Genomic DNA, 19344 nt, shown 5'->3' with positions numbered 1-19344 from the left:
GTCCAACATGACTTGTGGTATTGAACATCGATTGCATGTGCATCAGTGGGTGAGATGGATGTGTTTAACCTAGTTTGCAGGGTGAGATTTCCAGACAGCTCCACAGCATCGTGTAATGCTTTCCCACCGTTTTCTGTTCTCAATGTGTACAATTTTTGCTCGTTATCTTCCTGGCAGAAAAAGCAATGTTCCTTAATGAATGGAGCTGTTGCAGAACGTGTAAACGGATTGGTGGTGGAAGTTGATGGTTCGTCCAGTTCTGTGCTTTTTCGCTTTTGTCCACGTTTCTTCTCTGTGTAGGAGCCGGCTGAAATGTGATATTGATGGCGGTCTTTGGCACGTTGTACCTTCTCTTTGTTGGTTGCATTTGAATAACAGATACGATGCCAAACTGCATTATTGAATTGCAGACTTTCACTTGTTTCATCCTTTAAGCGACTGTGAATTTTAACATATTTTCCATCATGGTAGGCTGCTCTATCATTAAGGGTTTGTAGCAAGTGTTCAAACGAGTCCGGTTTGGGCTGCTGGACAAGCGTTCCATATTTTGCTGAAGCGGTTTGACAAATTATGCAGTGCTGCCACTGTGTGGGCTGAGTCGTAACTTCACTCATCTTCTCTCAAGACCTGCAAATATATAAAACGACAACAGGTAAGTAATTGTGAGCTTCATGAGGTTTATTTTAAATGAACTATTAGGTCTGATATAATGACTTTCCATGTACATGAACTGAACATGTTGAAATGATCCCATTTATGACTATGACTGTACTGAGGCGAAACATCACTCAATGTGGTATACATATTCAGAAAAAAACATGTTTCCTGAAAGTGGCCATCTTGAAAATCCGCTGTAGGCTGCCACCTGGTATCCCAGGGTAGGTGTAGATTATTTTAGATGGCTTCATGTGATTCCTCATCCCCAAAAATGTGGGTATAGGTGTTGGAATCAGCACTCTAGGTGGTTCGGATGTTGAGATATCGCGAAAAATAGGTTTCCGATGGTGGCCATTTTGAAAATCCAATATGGCCGCCAAAGAAAAATTTGCGCAAATGGAAACATGGTTTTTCGGATTCCTGGTGCTATAAGCTTTCCAAAAATGTATAGGTTTGCTAATCTCCACAAAAAAAGAACGAAATTATAAATCTGAACATAATGAACCTGACTATTAGTTGTATCATAAGTATTTTTATTTTTTTTAATGTTAAATCCTGTTTTTATAAAGATTGTTTTTGTGAATGATATGTATTTCTCATCTGTGCTTTGAATTGCTGAAATAACTCCAAATGTCTTTGAGAGTTCCTTGATAAATAGATGCGTATCATAATGAGCGTTGTTATGAAGAAAGACAGGAATGAAAGAGGGGAATTTATAATTAATATTATAACTTTGATGAGCCAGACCTCTATATTTACCAGTGAGATGACAATGGTCTCCAACCTTTAGACCTTTATCAATTTTCTTCTCACAAATATGGCAGACATTGTTTTTTCTAAATTCCCTTTTCTCTTCACTCGTCAAGGACATTGGTTTATTGGTTTCTCTCATTATCTTGGTGAATCGAACAGTCTTTTTCTAGTCGTTTCACAAACTCCTCTGGGGCATTTGAGTCTCTATACTCCTCTAACTTGTTATATTTATCACCAACGGATGATTTGATATAATAACAAAAACCACAAGGAGTATGTTTTTGATATTTATTTGTGTATGATTCTTTTGGATCTGGAGAAGCGGTATCTATTTTTTCTAGAATACTTTCAAAATCAGCATATATAACAAATGGATGTTTTATTGTTTTCTTTTCATCTTTGAATGAGATATTTGAGCCTTTTTTAGGCATATTGATTACCGTTGATTTATGTTCACCACAATAATTTGAATGTTTATCTCATCTTTCTTGTGTATGGAAGAAGTTAAGACAACGCAAACAAACATATATTTTATTTGTTCTTTTACATACTTGTGGTTTTATTAATTTAGCAATATCTTTGATGTATGTATAATGTGAACTTTCCTCTGAATTAAAATATAGAAGATTAATATGAGTTTGATTATAATTTTCAGAAAGCTTTAAAATCTGAATGTTGTTTGTTTCTGTTGGACCATAAACATTAACTGATAAATTATTCATCTTTTCAAATTTAGGAATATCATTTAAAGTCATTGGAAAATTTAGTTCTTTCATATTCAACGTATTCTCATATTTTTTATAATGAGATACTCTTTCATCATGAAAATGTGGAGGATGTAAGTGTGCTAGAATAGACCAGAGAAAACATATATTGTCTTTATTTTTGATATTGATAACTGCTTTTCTATTTTTGATAACACTAGGTAAATCAATGAAGAAGAAGCTTTTAGAGGATCTGATTTAAGAATATGAATGTCTTTGAAAATAATTTTTCCTATTTTGAATCCACTTCCTACGATTGAATTATCCACATCTTGCTCTTGTTTAATAAGTTCATCATAGACTCCTGATGTTTTAAAATCTTGATATGAAGATATAAAGTGTGGCTCAGTTCTCATGTATGGTGTATCTATAACTCCTTCATCCTTTGGCATTTCTAATTTTACTCCCATATAAAATTTAAGTGGTTTCATTTCTTTTCGTGTTTTTTCAATCAACGTTTGAACAGCAGGTTTAACTATTTCTACAGCATCAACTATAGACTCTGGTTCAGGAGGTTTGAAGTTAAAGACTCTTATTTTAATATGCCTTTTGAATGCGCCAACAGAGTTTTTAGTTGTGATAAAATTTGATAAATGTTTGTTTGTTTTAAGATGGGCTTTGAACCCCTTCTTTAGGATATCTCTATTACAGAGACTACAATGTTTTTTGTTCTTAGGAAGTGGTGATAATCGATTTAGAATGTTGGAAGTGTGTTTAACTGTGAGTATGTGTTTTCTATAATGTTTTACTTCCTTTTCGCAAGTATCACAATAGACCATATTTATAGGGTAAGAAAACAGAGTGTTTTATATATATCACTGTGCTTAAACTAAAACACCTTTTCGAGCTTTTTCGGCTCGTTTTATATATATAACTTTTCTTAAACTAAAACGCCTTTTTGGCTTGTTTTATATATATAGCTTTACTTAAACTAAAACACCTTTACATCTCCCAATCCACATCAGAACCAGGGTCATATTCAGAATCAATCTCACAATCAGAGACATCTGAGTCATCAATAAAACTACTATCATAACTATCATATTGACTCTCTGAATCAAAACTATCTACTGAACCTAGACTCTCCGTATCACAGGAGCAGAGGCTCTCTGTATCACAGAGGCTCTCAGTATATGAGGAAACTTCTGAGCAGGAACTATCACTCATTTAATTAGCAGGAAAAATATTACCATCTATATCAATATACTTTCTTTCATTAACGGATTCAATCACTACATTTTTGATATCAAAGGTTATCTTAAAATAATCTCTAACTATCATAGTACAAAATGACATTTCACCGGAAATATTAACATTGTTCATGTTTCTTAAATCTACACCCTTTGGATTATTAAAGAAGACACAAATATCTCCATGTGTATTGTTGATGGTCTTATCATTCATTTTCAAAGCATCACTTTCAATCACTTTTTCAAGCTTTGAATAAATTGCCACTAGTAGTGGAGAAACATTTGTTAGACTTACTCCAATAGATGTCTTTCCAGACATAGTTAGAGCTCTTCCTTTAAATGAAATAGAGGAGCTCATGTTATTTTCCATTATTGGTTTTATCCAATAATTTCCATATTTATCTTTATTCAATTTTACATCTTTGACATATTTTACCACATCTTCCATCGATGATGAAATTGATTGAAATTTGTCTTTTGTGTTTTGAAACATTGTATTTATTAGCTAAAAAAAACTTGCGTTTAGTTTAAGTAAAAATTTACTGTTTAAATATGTTAGAATTTCCAGACTCTCCATATGATAAATTAGAGAATTGTCCAGCTTGTGATAGAGTGGGGCTTAATGATGAGGATACATATAAACAATGTATATTCTGTGATTATCTTCTAATTAATGGTAATAAAAAAATATATAGAAAAAAATATAACTCTTTTAAATTAGAACCAAAAATGAATTACTTTACAAGATTAATAAGAGAGATGAATGTAAAGTATTATGATGATAATCCACCATTTCTTTCAAGGGAAGAGACTATTTGTATTGAGGAAATGTATAAGGGTTTAATGATATTTATTATTCAAAATAATTTTGAGGGAAATATTAACCCAAGATACTATACAAATAAAAGAATGAATTATTTGGAAATTAAACCAGAACTCAGGATAAAATATAATGTTTCTAAAAAAGCTCAAAAAAAGTTAGATTACTTTTTTTCCAAATTTTTAAATGAATGATTTCTTACCTGTTTGGGAAAATAAGATAAAATTTAATAACCATAAAAATATTCCAAATTCATTGAGATGTCTAATAGTTGGTTCAAGCGGATGTGGATAAACCTGTTTACTTTTAAAGATGCTCCTTAGTCCTAATTTTTTAGATTATGATAATTTAATAATTTTTACAAAGTCAAGTTTTCAACCCGAGTATCAACTACTCTCACATGGTTTTAATGCAGGTCTTAAAAAGGAAGACATTATCGGTTTATTTAAACTTCAAAACAAACTAAATGATTAAAGCATTGAGGATATAATACAACTATTTTGTGATACACAGAAACCTAAACCAAAACCCATAACTTGTATTCTCAGTGATAATACGGATGATATACCTTCACCTCAAGATTTAGATAAATCAAAAAAGAACCTCGTTATCTTTGATGATTGTGTTAATGAGAGAAACCAAACAGTAATGGATAGCTACTATACAAGAGGGAGACATTCTTCTTGTAATTGTATTTATCTTAGTCATATTTTCAACTCCCTCGGCGCTCAATAAGAAACAATGCCAATACTTTTATTTTATTTAAGTTAAATTCAATAGATGTAAATAATTTTTGGAGAGATAATTGCTCTACGTTATGAAGTAAAAAAGAATTTGAAAATTATATGAAACACACGATTGGAAAATATAAATATATTGTTGTGAAACAAGATGAGATACTAACTGATATTTTTCAATAAATAAATACATAAAATGAATACCGAAGAAAGAGCAAGAAAGTTTAAAGAACATCAAGAGTTGGTTTCAAAAGTTGTAAAGCAACAGGAAGAGATAAAGAAGAAACGGAGACAGAAACTAACTGGTGAAGAAGCCTTTGAAAGAAAACAAGAGAAATTTTTAAAACCACTTTTAAAAACTCAACAAACGATTTCACCTACAGTTCCCATGGTAGAATTTACTCCGAAAAAACTTCAAATGCTCAAAGATTTTAGTCAAATGACAGAGAAAGAACTTGGAGAATTAGAATATGATGATGAAGGATTGTTTCGGAAACTTGAGGAGGTAAATCAACCCCCTAATTATGTTGTGGAAGCTCTTCAAAACAATGAATATTTGGCGGATTCAAAAACCAGAGCAGGTCTCATTCCAACAGAAGAACCAGCACAGTTCCATCTCGTGAAAGAAAGGTTATTGATATTTAATGATAAATTGGTGTTCTTAAGTTCTGCTCAACCAAATGTTGAATTAACTCCAAGATTAATGTTTCTTCTAACAAACTCCGGATTCAGCGGTTCAAAATATTTTGAGGAACCACTTGATATGGAAAGAGAGGAAGATAGAGAGTATATTGATTTACTAAACTCACTTGATTATGGAGTTTCTGTTGCTGGTAAAATGGAAGAAGAATGAGAAGGAGAAACATATTATTGATGCTTTAAGTAAGCTTGGTTCAGGTGTTAATTTTCTTCCAAATGACCCATCACAATTAGTTAATAAACTATTATTGTTGTTAGGTAGTAAGAAGGCTGGAAAGAACGATTGTTTTAATGAAACATCCGCCATTTTAGACCAGTTGATGAATATGAAAATAATTAATCAATACAAAGATATTTTATTAGATATTAAATAAGATGAGAAGCACAATTCTTCGTTTTAATTTCACAACGAGTGATTACACAGCATCATTCCCTTACCCACTACAACTTGACCCCACAAAAAAATTTGAGGCATCTTTATTGTCGATGGAAACTTATAATACCTTGTTTAATATCACAGAGAAAAACAACAAGTTTAGTTATAATTCAGGAAGTGGATATAAAACTATAACCGTTTCATCCGGAGCTTACGAGATTTCTCAAATATCTTCTGAAGTCTCTCGCCTTATGAAAGAAAAAGGTGATGAACCAAAAAATATGGTAATAGATATTCAAAAACACACTTCAAAATCAACTATTAAACTTAAAAATAATTATAAAGTTGATTTCACGATTGAAAATTCGTTTAGAGAGCTATTGGGTTTCTCTTCAAAAAAGATTGAAACTAACGGGACGTCTTACAGTGATAATGTCATTCAAATATCCTCCGGTATAAATTCAGAATTAATTCATTGTGATTTGATTGATGGTGCTTCTAACAATGGAATAAGAACAAATACAATATTTTCATTCAGCGCATACTCAACCCCGATTGGTTATAAATTTAATATGGGACCAAAAAATCTTGTCTATTTACCTGTCAGGAAAAACCATATACAGAGTAAATTTTAGGATAACCGACCAAGATAATCGTATGATATCCTTTAATGATGAAATTATATCCATCAGAATTCACCTTTGTGAAGTTTTTTTTTGATAAATAAATTATGGTTATTGTGAGAAAACACGAGTTGGGAAAATATAAAATAATTACAGGGGATGAGATGTTCCTTTCACCATACTATAAGGGTGAAGGTATGTTTCTTGGTTGAGGATACTATAAACCAAAGAAACAACGGGGTGTGGGACATCAATTTAGAAATAAAGGAGATGGGATAATTGATACTCTCATGGGTATTGGTTCAACCATCCTTAAACATAAAGACCTAATTGGTTCAACTGCTTCTGCCGTGGGCTCAGTTGCGGGTGCTATAAAGAGTATAAAAGATGCTCAAAAGGAGTCTCATAAATAACAAGCAATCAAAGAAATTAAAAAAGGTAAAACTGAACTATCTTCACAAGAGCGACAAAAAATCATTAAAATACTTGGGTCAGGGTTTCAACAATTTTAATGCTATATAAATACAAGTATGGAAGCGATTGATAGTATCTATGATTTGGATGATACGATTATCATTTCAAACTCCACTAAAAAGGAAGACTATTTTAAGGTAAATGCTATAACAGGAACAGACTGGAATTCAAACGGAACAAAAAGTTTTGAAATAAATAATCAACAAACTTACTTGAATCTAGCTGATAGTTTCTTGCTGTGTAAATTTAAATTCACTAAGGCTGCGAATAATACTAATGCTACACTCGTAAATGATTTCTTCTGGAAAATGTTTGATAGTGTCCGCCTATATATTGGAACACAAGAGGTTGAAGCGGTTGATTATGTCTGCTACATCTGAAATGATGAAATTTACACTATATTCGTTTAGTGATAGAATGGGTCAGGGAGCTGTTTAAGGTTTTATTCCTGATATGTCAACGGGAACAAATGCTGACCCCGGTTATAGTCAAAGGAAGTCAATGTATAATGATGATACAAAAGCAGAGAATAGTTTTACCGTAGCAGTACCTCTGAAAGGTATATTTGGATTTTGTGATTATGATAAAGTTTTGTATGGTCTTAAAATTAGATTTCAACTACAAAGGAATGATAAATGTAAATAGGTTGCTTTTTGGGGTTGAAAATGCTTTTGGAGAAAATAATAAATTTGTTATTAATGATTTGTGTTGGTATATCAGTGAATATACTCCTAATCTTAAAACGGAAGAGATGTTAAATACAAGACTTAACTCAAAGACCCCGCTAAATGTATCATACCTTAAAAGAAGACGTCAACACGTTAAACTGGAACACACTACCTGCACTTGGAATTTGGGTGTTCTTCAAGGAAAGCCACGATACCGCTGGCTCATTTTTTAAAAACCAGATCGAGAGGAGGGTACTGATAAGAATAATGCGCTGAGTGATAATGCTAAGGTGAAACAACTTCGGGTTTCTCTTGATGGCACATTTTATCCGCGAGATAGATTGGAAATTGATTGGGAAAAAAATGATTATGCGGAAGCCTACAAGTCTTACCAAAAGGTGTGTGAAAGCAACGGTAATAATGATCCTATTTTGGATATGGTTGCGTTTCAAAAACTTTATACAATCTACGCAATTGACCTGAGTTCTCAAAAGGAAACTTTAAAGTCTAATAGAGTTGATACTTCTCTATACATTGAAAGAGGAGAGAATGAAGAAGTTAATGCTTATTGTTTGCTTTTGGAGGAAACAGAATTACAGATTAATACAGATAATGGTGTTATGATTAATATCACATAGATTTTTTCTCATAAATAAATGAGTAGGAAAGAACCGGTATATGTTAACCAAATCAATCTTGATAAATTAACATCTTGTATTCAAAATCAAAAGCCTTGTATTATTAATGTTGATGCAATTCAAAGAAAAGGAGCAGTAAGAATTGATATTTTACTCACAAGAGAGCAGGTAAAAACACTAAATGATGCTGGTTCACTTAAAATTGAAATGACAAAACCTATGTTAAAGAAATATTTAACCAGGGAAATGAGTGGAGGATTTCTCCCATTTCTAATTCCTTTATTTGCTGGTTTAAGTGCGGCGGGAGCATTGACTGGTGGTATTTCAGCAGCGGTAAAAACTGCTAATGAAAGGAAGGCACAACTAAAAGCTCAAAAAGAATTGGAAAGACATAACAAGGAGTTGGAGAAACAAATTAGTGGAAGTGGTGTAATTGTAGATTTTGCTCAAAAACTTGAAAGTCTACCTGATAAAGCTAGATTGTTAGTTGGAGATATGCTTTCCTCTATCGCTCAAGCGGGTGTTAAACTAACTAAACGGGGTAATGGATTGTATCTTTCTCATAAATAAATGGAGAAATGGTTTAAACAATTTGGAAAGAATACAACGTCAAATATAGAACTTGCTAAGTATTGTAAAAAACTAAAAATGGATAACGTGGTAATCTGTATGAGAGATGAATTCACAAAGTTGACCAAGAATACAAAGAATATTATTATGAATTTAGACACACAGAATGGTTCTCATTGGGTTTGTATTCATAATAGTCAGGATAAATATTATTTTGATAGTTATGGTATGCCACCACCTTTTGAAGGAATACAATTCTTACAGAATGGTGTTTATCAAACATTTCAAGTTCAAGAAATTAATTCTAAATGTTGTGGTCAATTATGTTTATATGTATTATTTCAACTCAACTATAATGAAAATTTTTATGATGTCATTTTTAATCTAATATAAATGACTTATGTTGGAAAAGATGGCTCTATCTTTGGAGAATCCTCTCAGGATATTGATTTATCAAATTATTATACAAAGGCACAGGCTGAACGACAAAAATATAGTATACGTAAAAATATTAATATGAAGAATACTTAAAAATTAATCAATTATCCAAACCCTACAGATGCGAATGACTTAATTAGATTCAGTGATTTATCACAATATATATTTTTAAAGAAAACAGCACGTTTTGTGAAACAAGTTAAATTTACAACCACAACACCTGGTTATACTGACCATACACCTTTCCTCATTCAATTTAACTACCTGCTTACAATTGAATTTTATAAAGAAGGACATATAGTTAATATGCGAATTAATAAATGGGGGTATGATATGCCTGATTTAGGGTATAATTGGTCTTTTTCAATAAGCTTAGAAGACCTACATGATTTGAATCAGTCTCGTAAAGAAGAATATTATCCGCTTGGCGAGGATAAGGATTTATGTGGAAGTACAATTAGTAAACAACAAATACATGATTTTAAGAAAAGAAAAATATATGATAGTACAGCGATGGTTAGCATGACAAAGAAGGATGGTAATGAGACAAGGATAGAAAGCCGAGGAATACAAACCGATTTGGTAGTGGGAAGATGGGGTGCTATTACCTGTTATAATATTAATCTCACATATATTTCTGATACATAAATGGCAGGAAAAAGACTACAAGAGAATTATAATTTTTGTATTCAGGGATACCTACAAGAAAAGGGTGCTCGGTATTACATACCTTATGATTTGGAGCATATACATGGAAATTTTGTCATTAAAAACTGGCCTTATACTGATATTGTTAAACCCACAAATAGAGACTTGTTTAAAATATTAAATAAATATGAACTTCTCAAAGTTATGAAGTATAAAACTCTTTTAGAAATCTTCAACAAATCTTATTGGTATCCTATTATGAGAAAAATAATTATAGATACAAGAATATCTCAAAATCCAGATGAGTATATGTATAATATTCTTTGGGACTCAAGCTCAAGGGTAGCAAGGGAAGGAGTTGAAGAAGAGAAGGAGGAAAGAGAGAACGAGGAAAGGGAGAAAAAGGAGAAGGAGGAAAGGGAGAAAAAGGAGAAAAAGGAGGAGGAAAGGGAGAAAAAGGAGGAGGAGAGGGATGAAAGAGAGAAGGAGGAAAGGGAGAAGGAGGAAAAGGAGGAAAGGGAGAAAAAGGAGAAGGAGGAAAGGGAGAAAAAGGAGAAGGAGGAAAGGGAGAAAAAGGAGAAGGAGGAAAGGGAGGAAAGAGAGAGGGAGGAAAAATATAAAAAGATGGAAATCAGTGAGATTCGTAAAAGATTGAATGTATTTCGGCAAATAAATCAATCTCAACTCACCGAAGAGGAAAATAAAGAAATAGAAAGTCTCATGAAAATATTGATTTCAAAAATGGCTGAGATGAGTTCAATTTCAGGGAGGAGATTTAAACGAGAAAGTGGTGAAGAAGAAGAAGGAAAAGATTATGTGATTGATGATGTTGGGGTTATTGACTTTAGTGAGTTTTATTTGTAAATAAATGGAGGAGAGAGTGAAGGCATTCCTTAGGATTCTTTATGTTTTAAAAATAAAGATTGAAATGTATATGTTAAAAACCAAAAAGGTTTTGATACTCTGTCGGAATTTTTCTGATAAATAAATATGAGTTATTGTCTCAAATGTAAAAAGAAAACTAAATCTAAAAATATCTCTTATGTTAAAGCTAAAAATAATAGAGTTTATCAAAAAGGAATATGTCAAGTGTGTGGCCCTAAAAAGTGCCAATTCATCTCTCCTAAAAGTGGAGGAGACATACAAAAGTTTCTGTCAGGAAGTAAATTTACAACAATGGAATTCCTGGGGAACTACATCTACCTGGATATTCTTTCTGTGGTCCTGGAATAAACCTGGATAAAAGATTAGATGAGGCTGACAATCCTAAACCTTGGTCTAAGCCTATAAATAGGGTTGATGAAGTGTGTATGAAGCATGATATTGCTTATGGGAATACCACTACATTGGATGAAAAACATGAAGCAGACAGAGAAATGTTGTATAATTTGTGCTTGATACGAAATCCTACATTGAGAGAGAAAGTTGATAGGTTTATTGTGAAAAAATTGATAAGTGCTAAATTGAAACTTGGTCTTGGTTATTCCCCAAAAAACTATTAAACTCCAATGATGTTATCAAGACTGAGGAGCTTTTGGCTAATGAATTACATAAACCTATAATCACAAAGTTTAAAAGAAGGAAAGTTTATTCTAAATACACCGACCACATATGGTCCGCTGATTTAATTGAACTAAATAATGATAAGGGATACAGGTATGCTTTAACCGTTATTGATTTGAGGAGTAGATTTGCTTGGGTTGTTCCTTTAAAAAATAAAAGGGGTGATACTTTAATGTTAGCCTTTAAGTTAATATTTGATAGGAATAAAAGGAAACCAAAGAAGTTATGGACTGATGAGGGAACAGAGTTCTGTTATAAAATATTTATGAAATTTCTTCAGGGGGAGGGTATTAAATTATACAGCACCTTTAATGAAGGAAAGGCAGTTGTTATTGAGCGTTTTAATCATACTTTGAAAGAGAGGCTATATAAAAAATTCACACAACTCGGTTCTGAACAATGGATATATTTAATCGAGGATATTGTCGATAATTACAATAATACAGTTCATTCATCAACAAAATCCAAACCATCAGAATCATTTACAAAATTAGAATATGAAAAGGAGATTAATTTGAGAAAACCCAAGTTCAAAGTTGGTGATATTGTAAGAATATACAGATGGAAAAGTCATTTTGAGAAAGGTTATACAAAGAGATGGACTCGTGAATTATTTAAAATCATTGATGTAATGGATACAGTCCCTTGGACCTACAAATTCTATGATTTAAATGGAGAAGAAATCTTGGGTTCATTTTACTCTCAAGAATTACAAAAAACACAAGTAAGCAGATAATACCCTTGAAAATAATAAATAAATAAATAAAATGTAATGGGGATACGTTTTTAAATCTGTGAACCCCAAACACAGAATCCCACAACTTTTTAGTTGGGGCTTAACTTTTGTGTGTGTATAATGGGGATACGTTTTTAAATCTGTGAACCCCAAACACAGAATCCCACAACTTTTTAGTTGGGGCTTAACTTTTGTGTGTGTGTGAGTGGGTCATAATAATGTACAAATCCTAACCCAACCCCCACATTAAAACACCAAATTTGTTCGTCAAAACAACTGAATCTATTGCATCAACCATTAAAAAAAGTTCTTAACTCCATCTCTTTGTATGACCTTCCAATTCTATTCATCTTTTCCCAACTTTTTTAAAACAATTCAATGATAATATAAGATAAATGATTCTGTGAGGTTTGACATTCATTCAAAAATTCACCTCACATCCCTAACCCAACCCCATCCCTTACCCAACCCATCCCTAACCCTTACATTCAAAATCCCATCCCTAACCCAACCCAACCCCCATCCCTAACCCCAACCCCAATATAATCTTTTTTTTAAATACGTATTTTAATATTTTTTTCCTCTTCTGCCAATTCTGTCTTTCAAGGCTTCCAAGGTAAAATTCTTTCGTTGAATTATCAAGGTAGAACTCTTTCGCTTGGTCATGGTTGTTCAAAATCTCTTCAAACAAAAAAATAACTTCATTCCAAGTTGTGTTGAAAGCAGTATTTTCATTTCGTATCTCAGATGTCATTTCCTGTGGGAGAAAATTAACAACGTATTAATTAATTATTTTTTTACATTTAATACACAATTATTATAAACATATATTTAAATAAAATCTTACCTTCATTGATGAGAGATTCGAGTCCAGTTCATCAATCTGAAGGTTGAGCCTCACACAGGTAGAGTCTCCAAAATGAAACCAGTTTTCAAAGTCTCCAAGGTAAAACTCTTTTCCTAATTTTCCCAAATTTAGTGAGTCTCCATGGTAGGTTCCACAGTTAGAACCATCGAAGCAGACCTCATAATTTGTTTTTCCCAAATTTAGTGAGTCTCCAAGGTAGGTTCCACAGTTAGAACCATCTAGGCAGACCTCATAATTTGTTTTTCCCAAATTTAGTGAGTCTCCAAGGTATAAGTCTTTGGCTGGGTCATCAAGGTAGAACTCGTTCTGTGGGTCTTGGTTGTTCAAAATTTCTTCAAACAAAAAAATAACTTCATTCCAAGTTGTGTTGAAAGCAGTATTTTCATTTTGTATCTCAGATACAATTTCCTGTGAGAGAAAATAACAATGTATTAATTTAATACAATATTATTATTTATATAAATCAAGCTCTGTGAATATTAAAAGAAACTTTGTTAACTCTTACATGAGTCTTATCTAAAAATTAAAAAATTAAAAAATTAAATTAATAAATAAACAAACTTACCTCCATTGATCAGAGGTTCGAGTCCAGTTCATCAATCTGGAGGTTGAGTTCTACACAGGTAGTAGGACTCCAAGGGATACCAAAATTATCCCATTTCATGTCAGCACTGTAGTCCATTCTCAAGTGAAGCAGAAAGCGTGTTTGAAAAAGCCTGTGTGATCGGTGCCTTTTATAAGAAGGACGGGGTGTGTCATTTTCTGGGCAAGGCTGGGCATGTCAAACTAAGAATGATGTAATGTTTCAACAGAAAATGATGTGATGTTTCAACAGAAAATGATGTAATGTTTCAATGATGTCATGTCTTAACTGAAAATGATGTAATGCTGGAGAGTTTATAAAGTGGGTGGGACTTAAAGTGGGTGGGGGCTTAGCAAAAAAAGCGGGGCTTAGGAAAAGTGGGCGGAGCTTAGGAAAAGTGGGCGGGGTTTAGGAAAAGTGGGCGTGGTTTATAGAAAAGTGGGTGGGGCTTAGGTGGAAAGGGGGGTTAGGGATTTTAACGGGCTTCCGCCGCCTTTTTTAATGAATATATAAATGATAGAACCAAGTATCAACCAGACTAATGTAGCAGTCACATATGTTTTTATTTTTCGGGTAGCCGCACAGGGTATTTAGAAATTGTGGAGACCGAAAACGTGGGGGTGCCGTGCGGTCTTTGATTTGATGTCGCACGGTGACCTTAGGGCATCCCTGCGGCGGTCATAGAATTTTCAAGGCAGACGCAAGGTAGCCTCAAGGTGCCTGCAAGGCGACCGCAGGGTGGCCCTAAGGCGAACGTGTATTATCACCTAAGGCGAAGTGGGTATATATACCAGTTCTGTTTCATATGTATATCATATCTCATATCGTCATGGCTACGGCTTGTCGAATTGCTACGGCCAACCTAGAAATGAAAAAAGTTATAACTCCGCGCTATAATTCCACGGCGACCCCTACGGCCTGTAAAAGATAGCGATACGCCCTAGGGCCACCCTGAGGCCACCTCAGAAACTCTGCGGCCGCCGCACGTTTCTGTCAATTTAGGGGGGGTACGGCCGCCGTATCCTAGCCGTAGAGCAAATGTGACTGAGGAGTAAAGAGTCGAGGCATAATCAGCCTTGGTATATAAACGGTAAACATAATGAGTGTGAGAAATATAAAATAAGTCTTATTGAAGAAATAACTGGTGAAAAAGTTCACAAGACGGATAAACGTATTGATTTGTTAAGTGGGGTAATGGACGGTGGGAAGAAAAATATATTAGAGTGGAGTGAGAACTTTGATGGATACCAGCCTGGTATATATTACAACTTTAAGATGGTATGTGGACAATGAGGAGGACAAACGAGAGCCCTCCGTGAAACATACCATTTTATTATTGCTCAGATAAAAAATAAAGATGATGTTCAATTTATAAATATCCTAGATGGAGATGAGTTCCAAAGGAGAATGGGGGATTTTAAAAAGTTAGAAAGAGATAATATATTGTTGCGGAAATGGCCCTTAGTGGTTTATTAAATATAGAATTAGTTCAGGTCCCCTCTTAGATGTATGTTTACCATAGATCGTCTGTACTGGGATGGTAGTTTTGTGTCGGAAGGTGTAGCAGGCTGTTTTGTGTGGTGCATTGGTGGTGTACAAGAGACGGTTCCCTTTTAATTACATCTTGACAATCAAACAAGGTGCAAGTTCCATTAAGACCGGCCTCGGTTGCAATGCCATGATCGAGGCAATGGATTGACGTGAGAAAGCGCGATTGAGCGGGCAAAAACGACAAGCGCCGTCAAAAACCGGAAGCGGTGCTTCGAGGTAGTCGCTGAGCACGGGCGAGGGAGGAGGTGGAAAAAGACGCATGCGCGGATGGCGTGTGGACAGGCCTTCGCGGCGGGTTCCCGCCGGAGAGCTCTCTCCGCGCGTGGTTGAGCGGGAGAAACGGAAAATCGTGCTGATCGCGTGGCCGATAAGGAGAGCGGGTGGCCGCCATTTCGCGACGCTTGATGCGTGGCCGATAAGAGGGCGGGCCCGCCGGGCCGCCATTTGGCAGACTGCAGGCCCAAGCGGGGCCTTCGAATCCGGCGACATCGGCTTGTTACGAGCTGCATTCGCCCTTTTCACATCTTCACCTCTCGTCCATCAACACCACCAAGTACCCCCCTGTCTTGTATGAATGTTGTCCAGGCCTAAGGTTTATCTCGTTAGGGTCACCCCGCGAAACCCTTAATTATAGCTCCCTAGATAAGAGCGGGTTATTACTCATAGTTGAATTATAATGTTATCATGAACGCCTTGCTTGTTTTGTGTACCCTAATGTTCCCCCATTAAATCTGGTTGATTCGTATGGAAGTTGCCGCACTGCATTCATCTGTGTCGCATTGAAGAGCAATCCGCTCGATTTGTAATTAAAACCAAGCTGGCTACAGGTTGCGGCAGACTTCGCTCGGTCTCTGACAAACCCAACCTGTAGCGACGGGTGTCTCCCCAACTGGCAAGGCACAGGTGTAATTTGGTATCGCGATAGAGGCGCGTAACCCGAGATCTGTGTCGAACCAGCCGGCGTTGCACCCGTGGGACGGCCGTGCCGGGAGGCGCGACCCGTCACCTACAACACTGGTGTCAGGAGTCAGGATTTGGACCTGGGGTGCATTTCGCACCCCGAACATCGATTGTGAGAGGCGCGTAAAGAAAAAAAAAAAAAAAAACACGTCGCTCGCAAATTCCAAATTTGGTTTCATTTTTATTTTGAGTGGATTGGGTGTCAAACTTCGTAATTTATAAAGGAAGATGGAGTCGCAAAATGGCTGCGCGGCTCAGCAGCGTGACACGAGGTGGGAGAGAATCGGTATTAAGAGTGCAACGAGCCGCACGTCACGAAGAAAACGCTCCCACCCACCGATCCAAACCACGTGGTCACAGCATGCGTCATGGCAAAATAAGCAGGACGACAATGCGTACATTAACGAGCTTCATGCACGATTGGACGATGCCTGGGAGCAGGTGGAGTGTAAGGAGGATTATATTGGGGAGTTACACACGAAATTGCATGAGGCACTACAGCAGGCAAGTGAGGTTCAGGAAAATGAGGAGCAAAGGGAGTCACAACAATTGGTCGATGCACAGGAACGAATTCACTGGACGGAAATGGCCTTGGCCGGCGCATTGCGAGACAACACAGATTCCAGATGGGAACGAGCACGGATTCTCGAATTGGAAGGCATAGGGAATCAATTGGTGGAAAAAGTCCAGGTACTACAGGGAGAAAAGAGGAAAGTAGAGGGGAGTACCCATGAGTTGGAACAACTGAAGGAAAAGGTAAGATCCGGTGATCAGACAAGAGAAAGCCTAGAACAGAAGATAAAAAGAGGGGAGGAATACATGGAACAAGAGAAGAGCAAACTGAACAAGAGAATAGAGAAAGAACAAAGCAGAAACTCCTGGGATCGGGAGAACTTGAAAAAGGAAAGAGAGGAACACGATTTGGAATTGGAACAACTGAAGGAAGAATTGTCTGAGAAATCAAGCCAGTTTCGGGAATCAGAGTACAGAGGAAATGAACTGGCACGTCAAATGGAAAGTAGCAAGGAATACGGGAAGAGGATGGACAAAAGGAGAGAGGAAGCATGCGAAAGAGTAGAGGAGATAAGTGAGGAAAAAGAGAGGATGGAGAGTGAAATGTTAAGGAAACACACTGGGCAGATTGAGCAGATAGAAGGTAAAGCAAGACTAAAAAATGAGATGGAGTTACAGAAACACCAAAACAAAGAAAGGGAATTACAAAACAAGCTGAGGATGTTAAGTGAGGAAAGAGAGAGGACGGAGAAGGAAACGTTAAGGAACCATACTGTGCAGATTGAACAGATGGAAGCCAAAGCCAGGTTAAAGAATGACATGGATGAAAGGGTAATGAAAGAACAACGAATGAAGCAGGAGAAGGAAATCAATCAATTGAGAGAAACGACGAGATTGGAGAATGAAGAACAAAAGAGACGATGGGATACGAAACAAAAAGAATATGAATTTGAAATTGATCAACTAAAAAGGAACTACACTGTGCAGATCGAACAGGCAGAAGCCAAAGCAAGGTCAAAGAATGAGATGGATGAACGTATAATGAAAGAACAACGAATGAAGCAGGAAAAGGAAATCAATCAATTGAGAGAAACGACGAGGTTGGAGAATGAAGCACAAGAGGGACGGTGGCATAAGAAACAAGAGGAATATGAATCGGAAATTGACCAATTAAAGGAGAAAGCAAGGGTGGAGTCCGCAGAGATGGAAAGACTCCGGAAAGGTAACGAACAACTAAAAAGGCTCAGAGAGGAAGAACGACTCAACTGGGAAAGAAAATGGAGCCAGGAAGTAGGGCAGCACAATAATGTGGGATGTGTGACGTCATCACAGGGAGGAATGTTAGTGGTGCAGGACTTGATTGGCATCACTCGTCGAATGAAACAACAATTGGAGCAAACCCTGGTGATGGAGACATGGAGGGAGTATATGGGGTTGTTGACTCATGAAACACATTTTGAGCAGGTCCAGCAAGTGAAGCTGACAGCCCCAGAGGAGTGTGGCGAACCAATGATGAGCGACCGGACCGATGTGACTTTGGAACGAAGCAGGTACGTGGGCATCTGCATACATGGTGCGGACGATGAGCTTAAGTTCGCAATTGGATTTGATGTTAATCAAGAGACTCCGTCCGATGGGGTGCACGTATGCGTGACACCTGAATGTGTGGATGGAATGCCTGTGGATGAATGCTGTGAGCCCATAGTCCAGTTTACAGCACCGGGGTGTGCTGTCAAGGCCGAAACGTGTGTGAGTGCGGAGCATGGAATGAGTGGTGACGTAGGAAATAGGTTCGAGGTGCAAGGGGAAATAGAAATTCCACCAGGAGCAGGCTTTAGAAAGGGGATTGTAATTTCTCCCTCAGCCTCACAGGAACTTCGAGGTAGAGCGCAGATGCGTAGCAGGCGGCGTTGGCATGCGTCACATACTCCCTGGACCCATTTTCGAACAAGAGGGGCCCAACAACGACACCGCCAGGTGTCCCTTGGTCATCGGACCTCTCTGAGGACACGAGGGGTTCGGCTAGCTAAATGGGATTTACCTGTCTTCAGGGAATTAAAGAGAAGAGGGGGAGGCCGCTCCCCCAAGTGGGGTCTACCTGACTTCCGCGAACCCTGGAGAAAAGGAGGGGGTGGACCACGACCCCAATTGAGACGTGACCCTTATGAGCCGTGGCGGAAAGGCGGCGGGGCCATGTAAGGGGTAATGAGGGATTCCTTCCCTCACTCCCTTTCCAATGAGCCACAGAAGCAGGCCAGATTGGAAAGAAAAAAAAAAAAAAAGGGAATTCTTGACTGAAAATAATATCGAGAGAGATTGCAAATTGAGAGACTGACAGAAGAGACAAGAGTGGCACAAGTGGATGTGCGTGACTATTTAAAAAAAAAAAAAAAAAAAAGTGAGAGAAATAGTGGGGACATGACAGACAGGGCGTTAAACACCCCTGCAAAAAGTGGAAGGTGTTGGATGGTGTTGTGGACTGGGTGTGTGGCACTGTGGAATGAATGACGAAGGT

At 36.5% G+C, this 19344-nt stretch overlaps 2 protein-coding genes across 2 annotated transcripts in view; both read left to right on the top strand.

Moving 5' to 3' along the window:
- The window catches only part of LOC137427390 (uncharacterized), a 171247-nt gene that overhangs the window by 53204 nt on the left and 98699 nt on the right, over window positions 1-19344 (top strand).
- Window positions 15796-19145, top strand: LOC144892322 (uncharacterized). The gene has a single exon (XM_078778275.1). It carries the CDS (start codon window positions 16545-16547, stop codon window positions 19026-19028), a length of 2484 nt encoding a protein of 827 aa, XP_078634401.1. The 5' UTR covers window positions 15796-16544; the 3' UTR covers window positions 19029-19145.

This window comes from Myxine glutinosa, chromosome 5, assembly GCF_964187855.1.
Source record: "Myxine glutinosa chromosome 5, kmMyxGlut1.1, whole genome shotgun sequence".
NCBI classification, from domain to species: Eukaryota; Metazoa; Chordata; class Myxini; order Myxiniformes; family Myxinidae; genus Myxine; species Myxine glutinosa.
The sequence above is the reverse complement of the archived record's forward strand: the minus strand, read 5'-3'. Positions and strand labels throughout refer to the sequence as shown.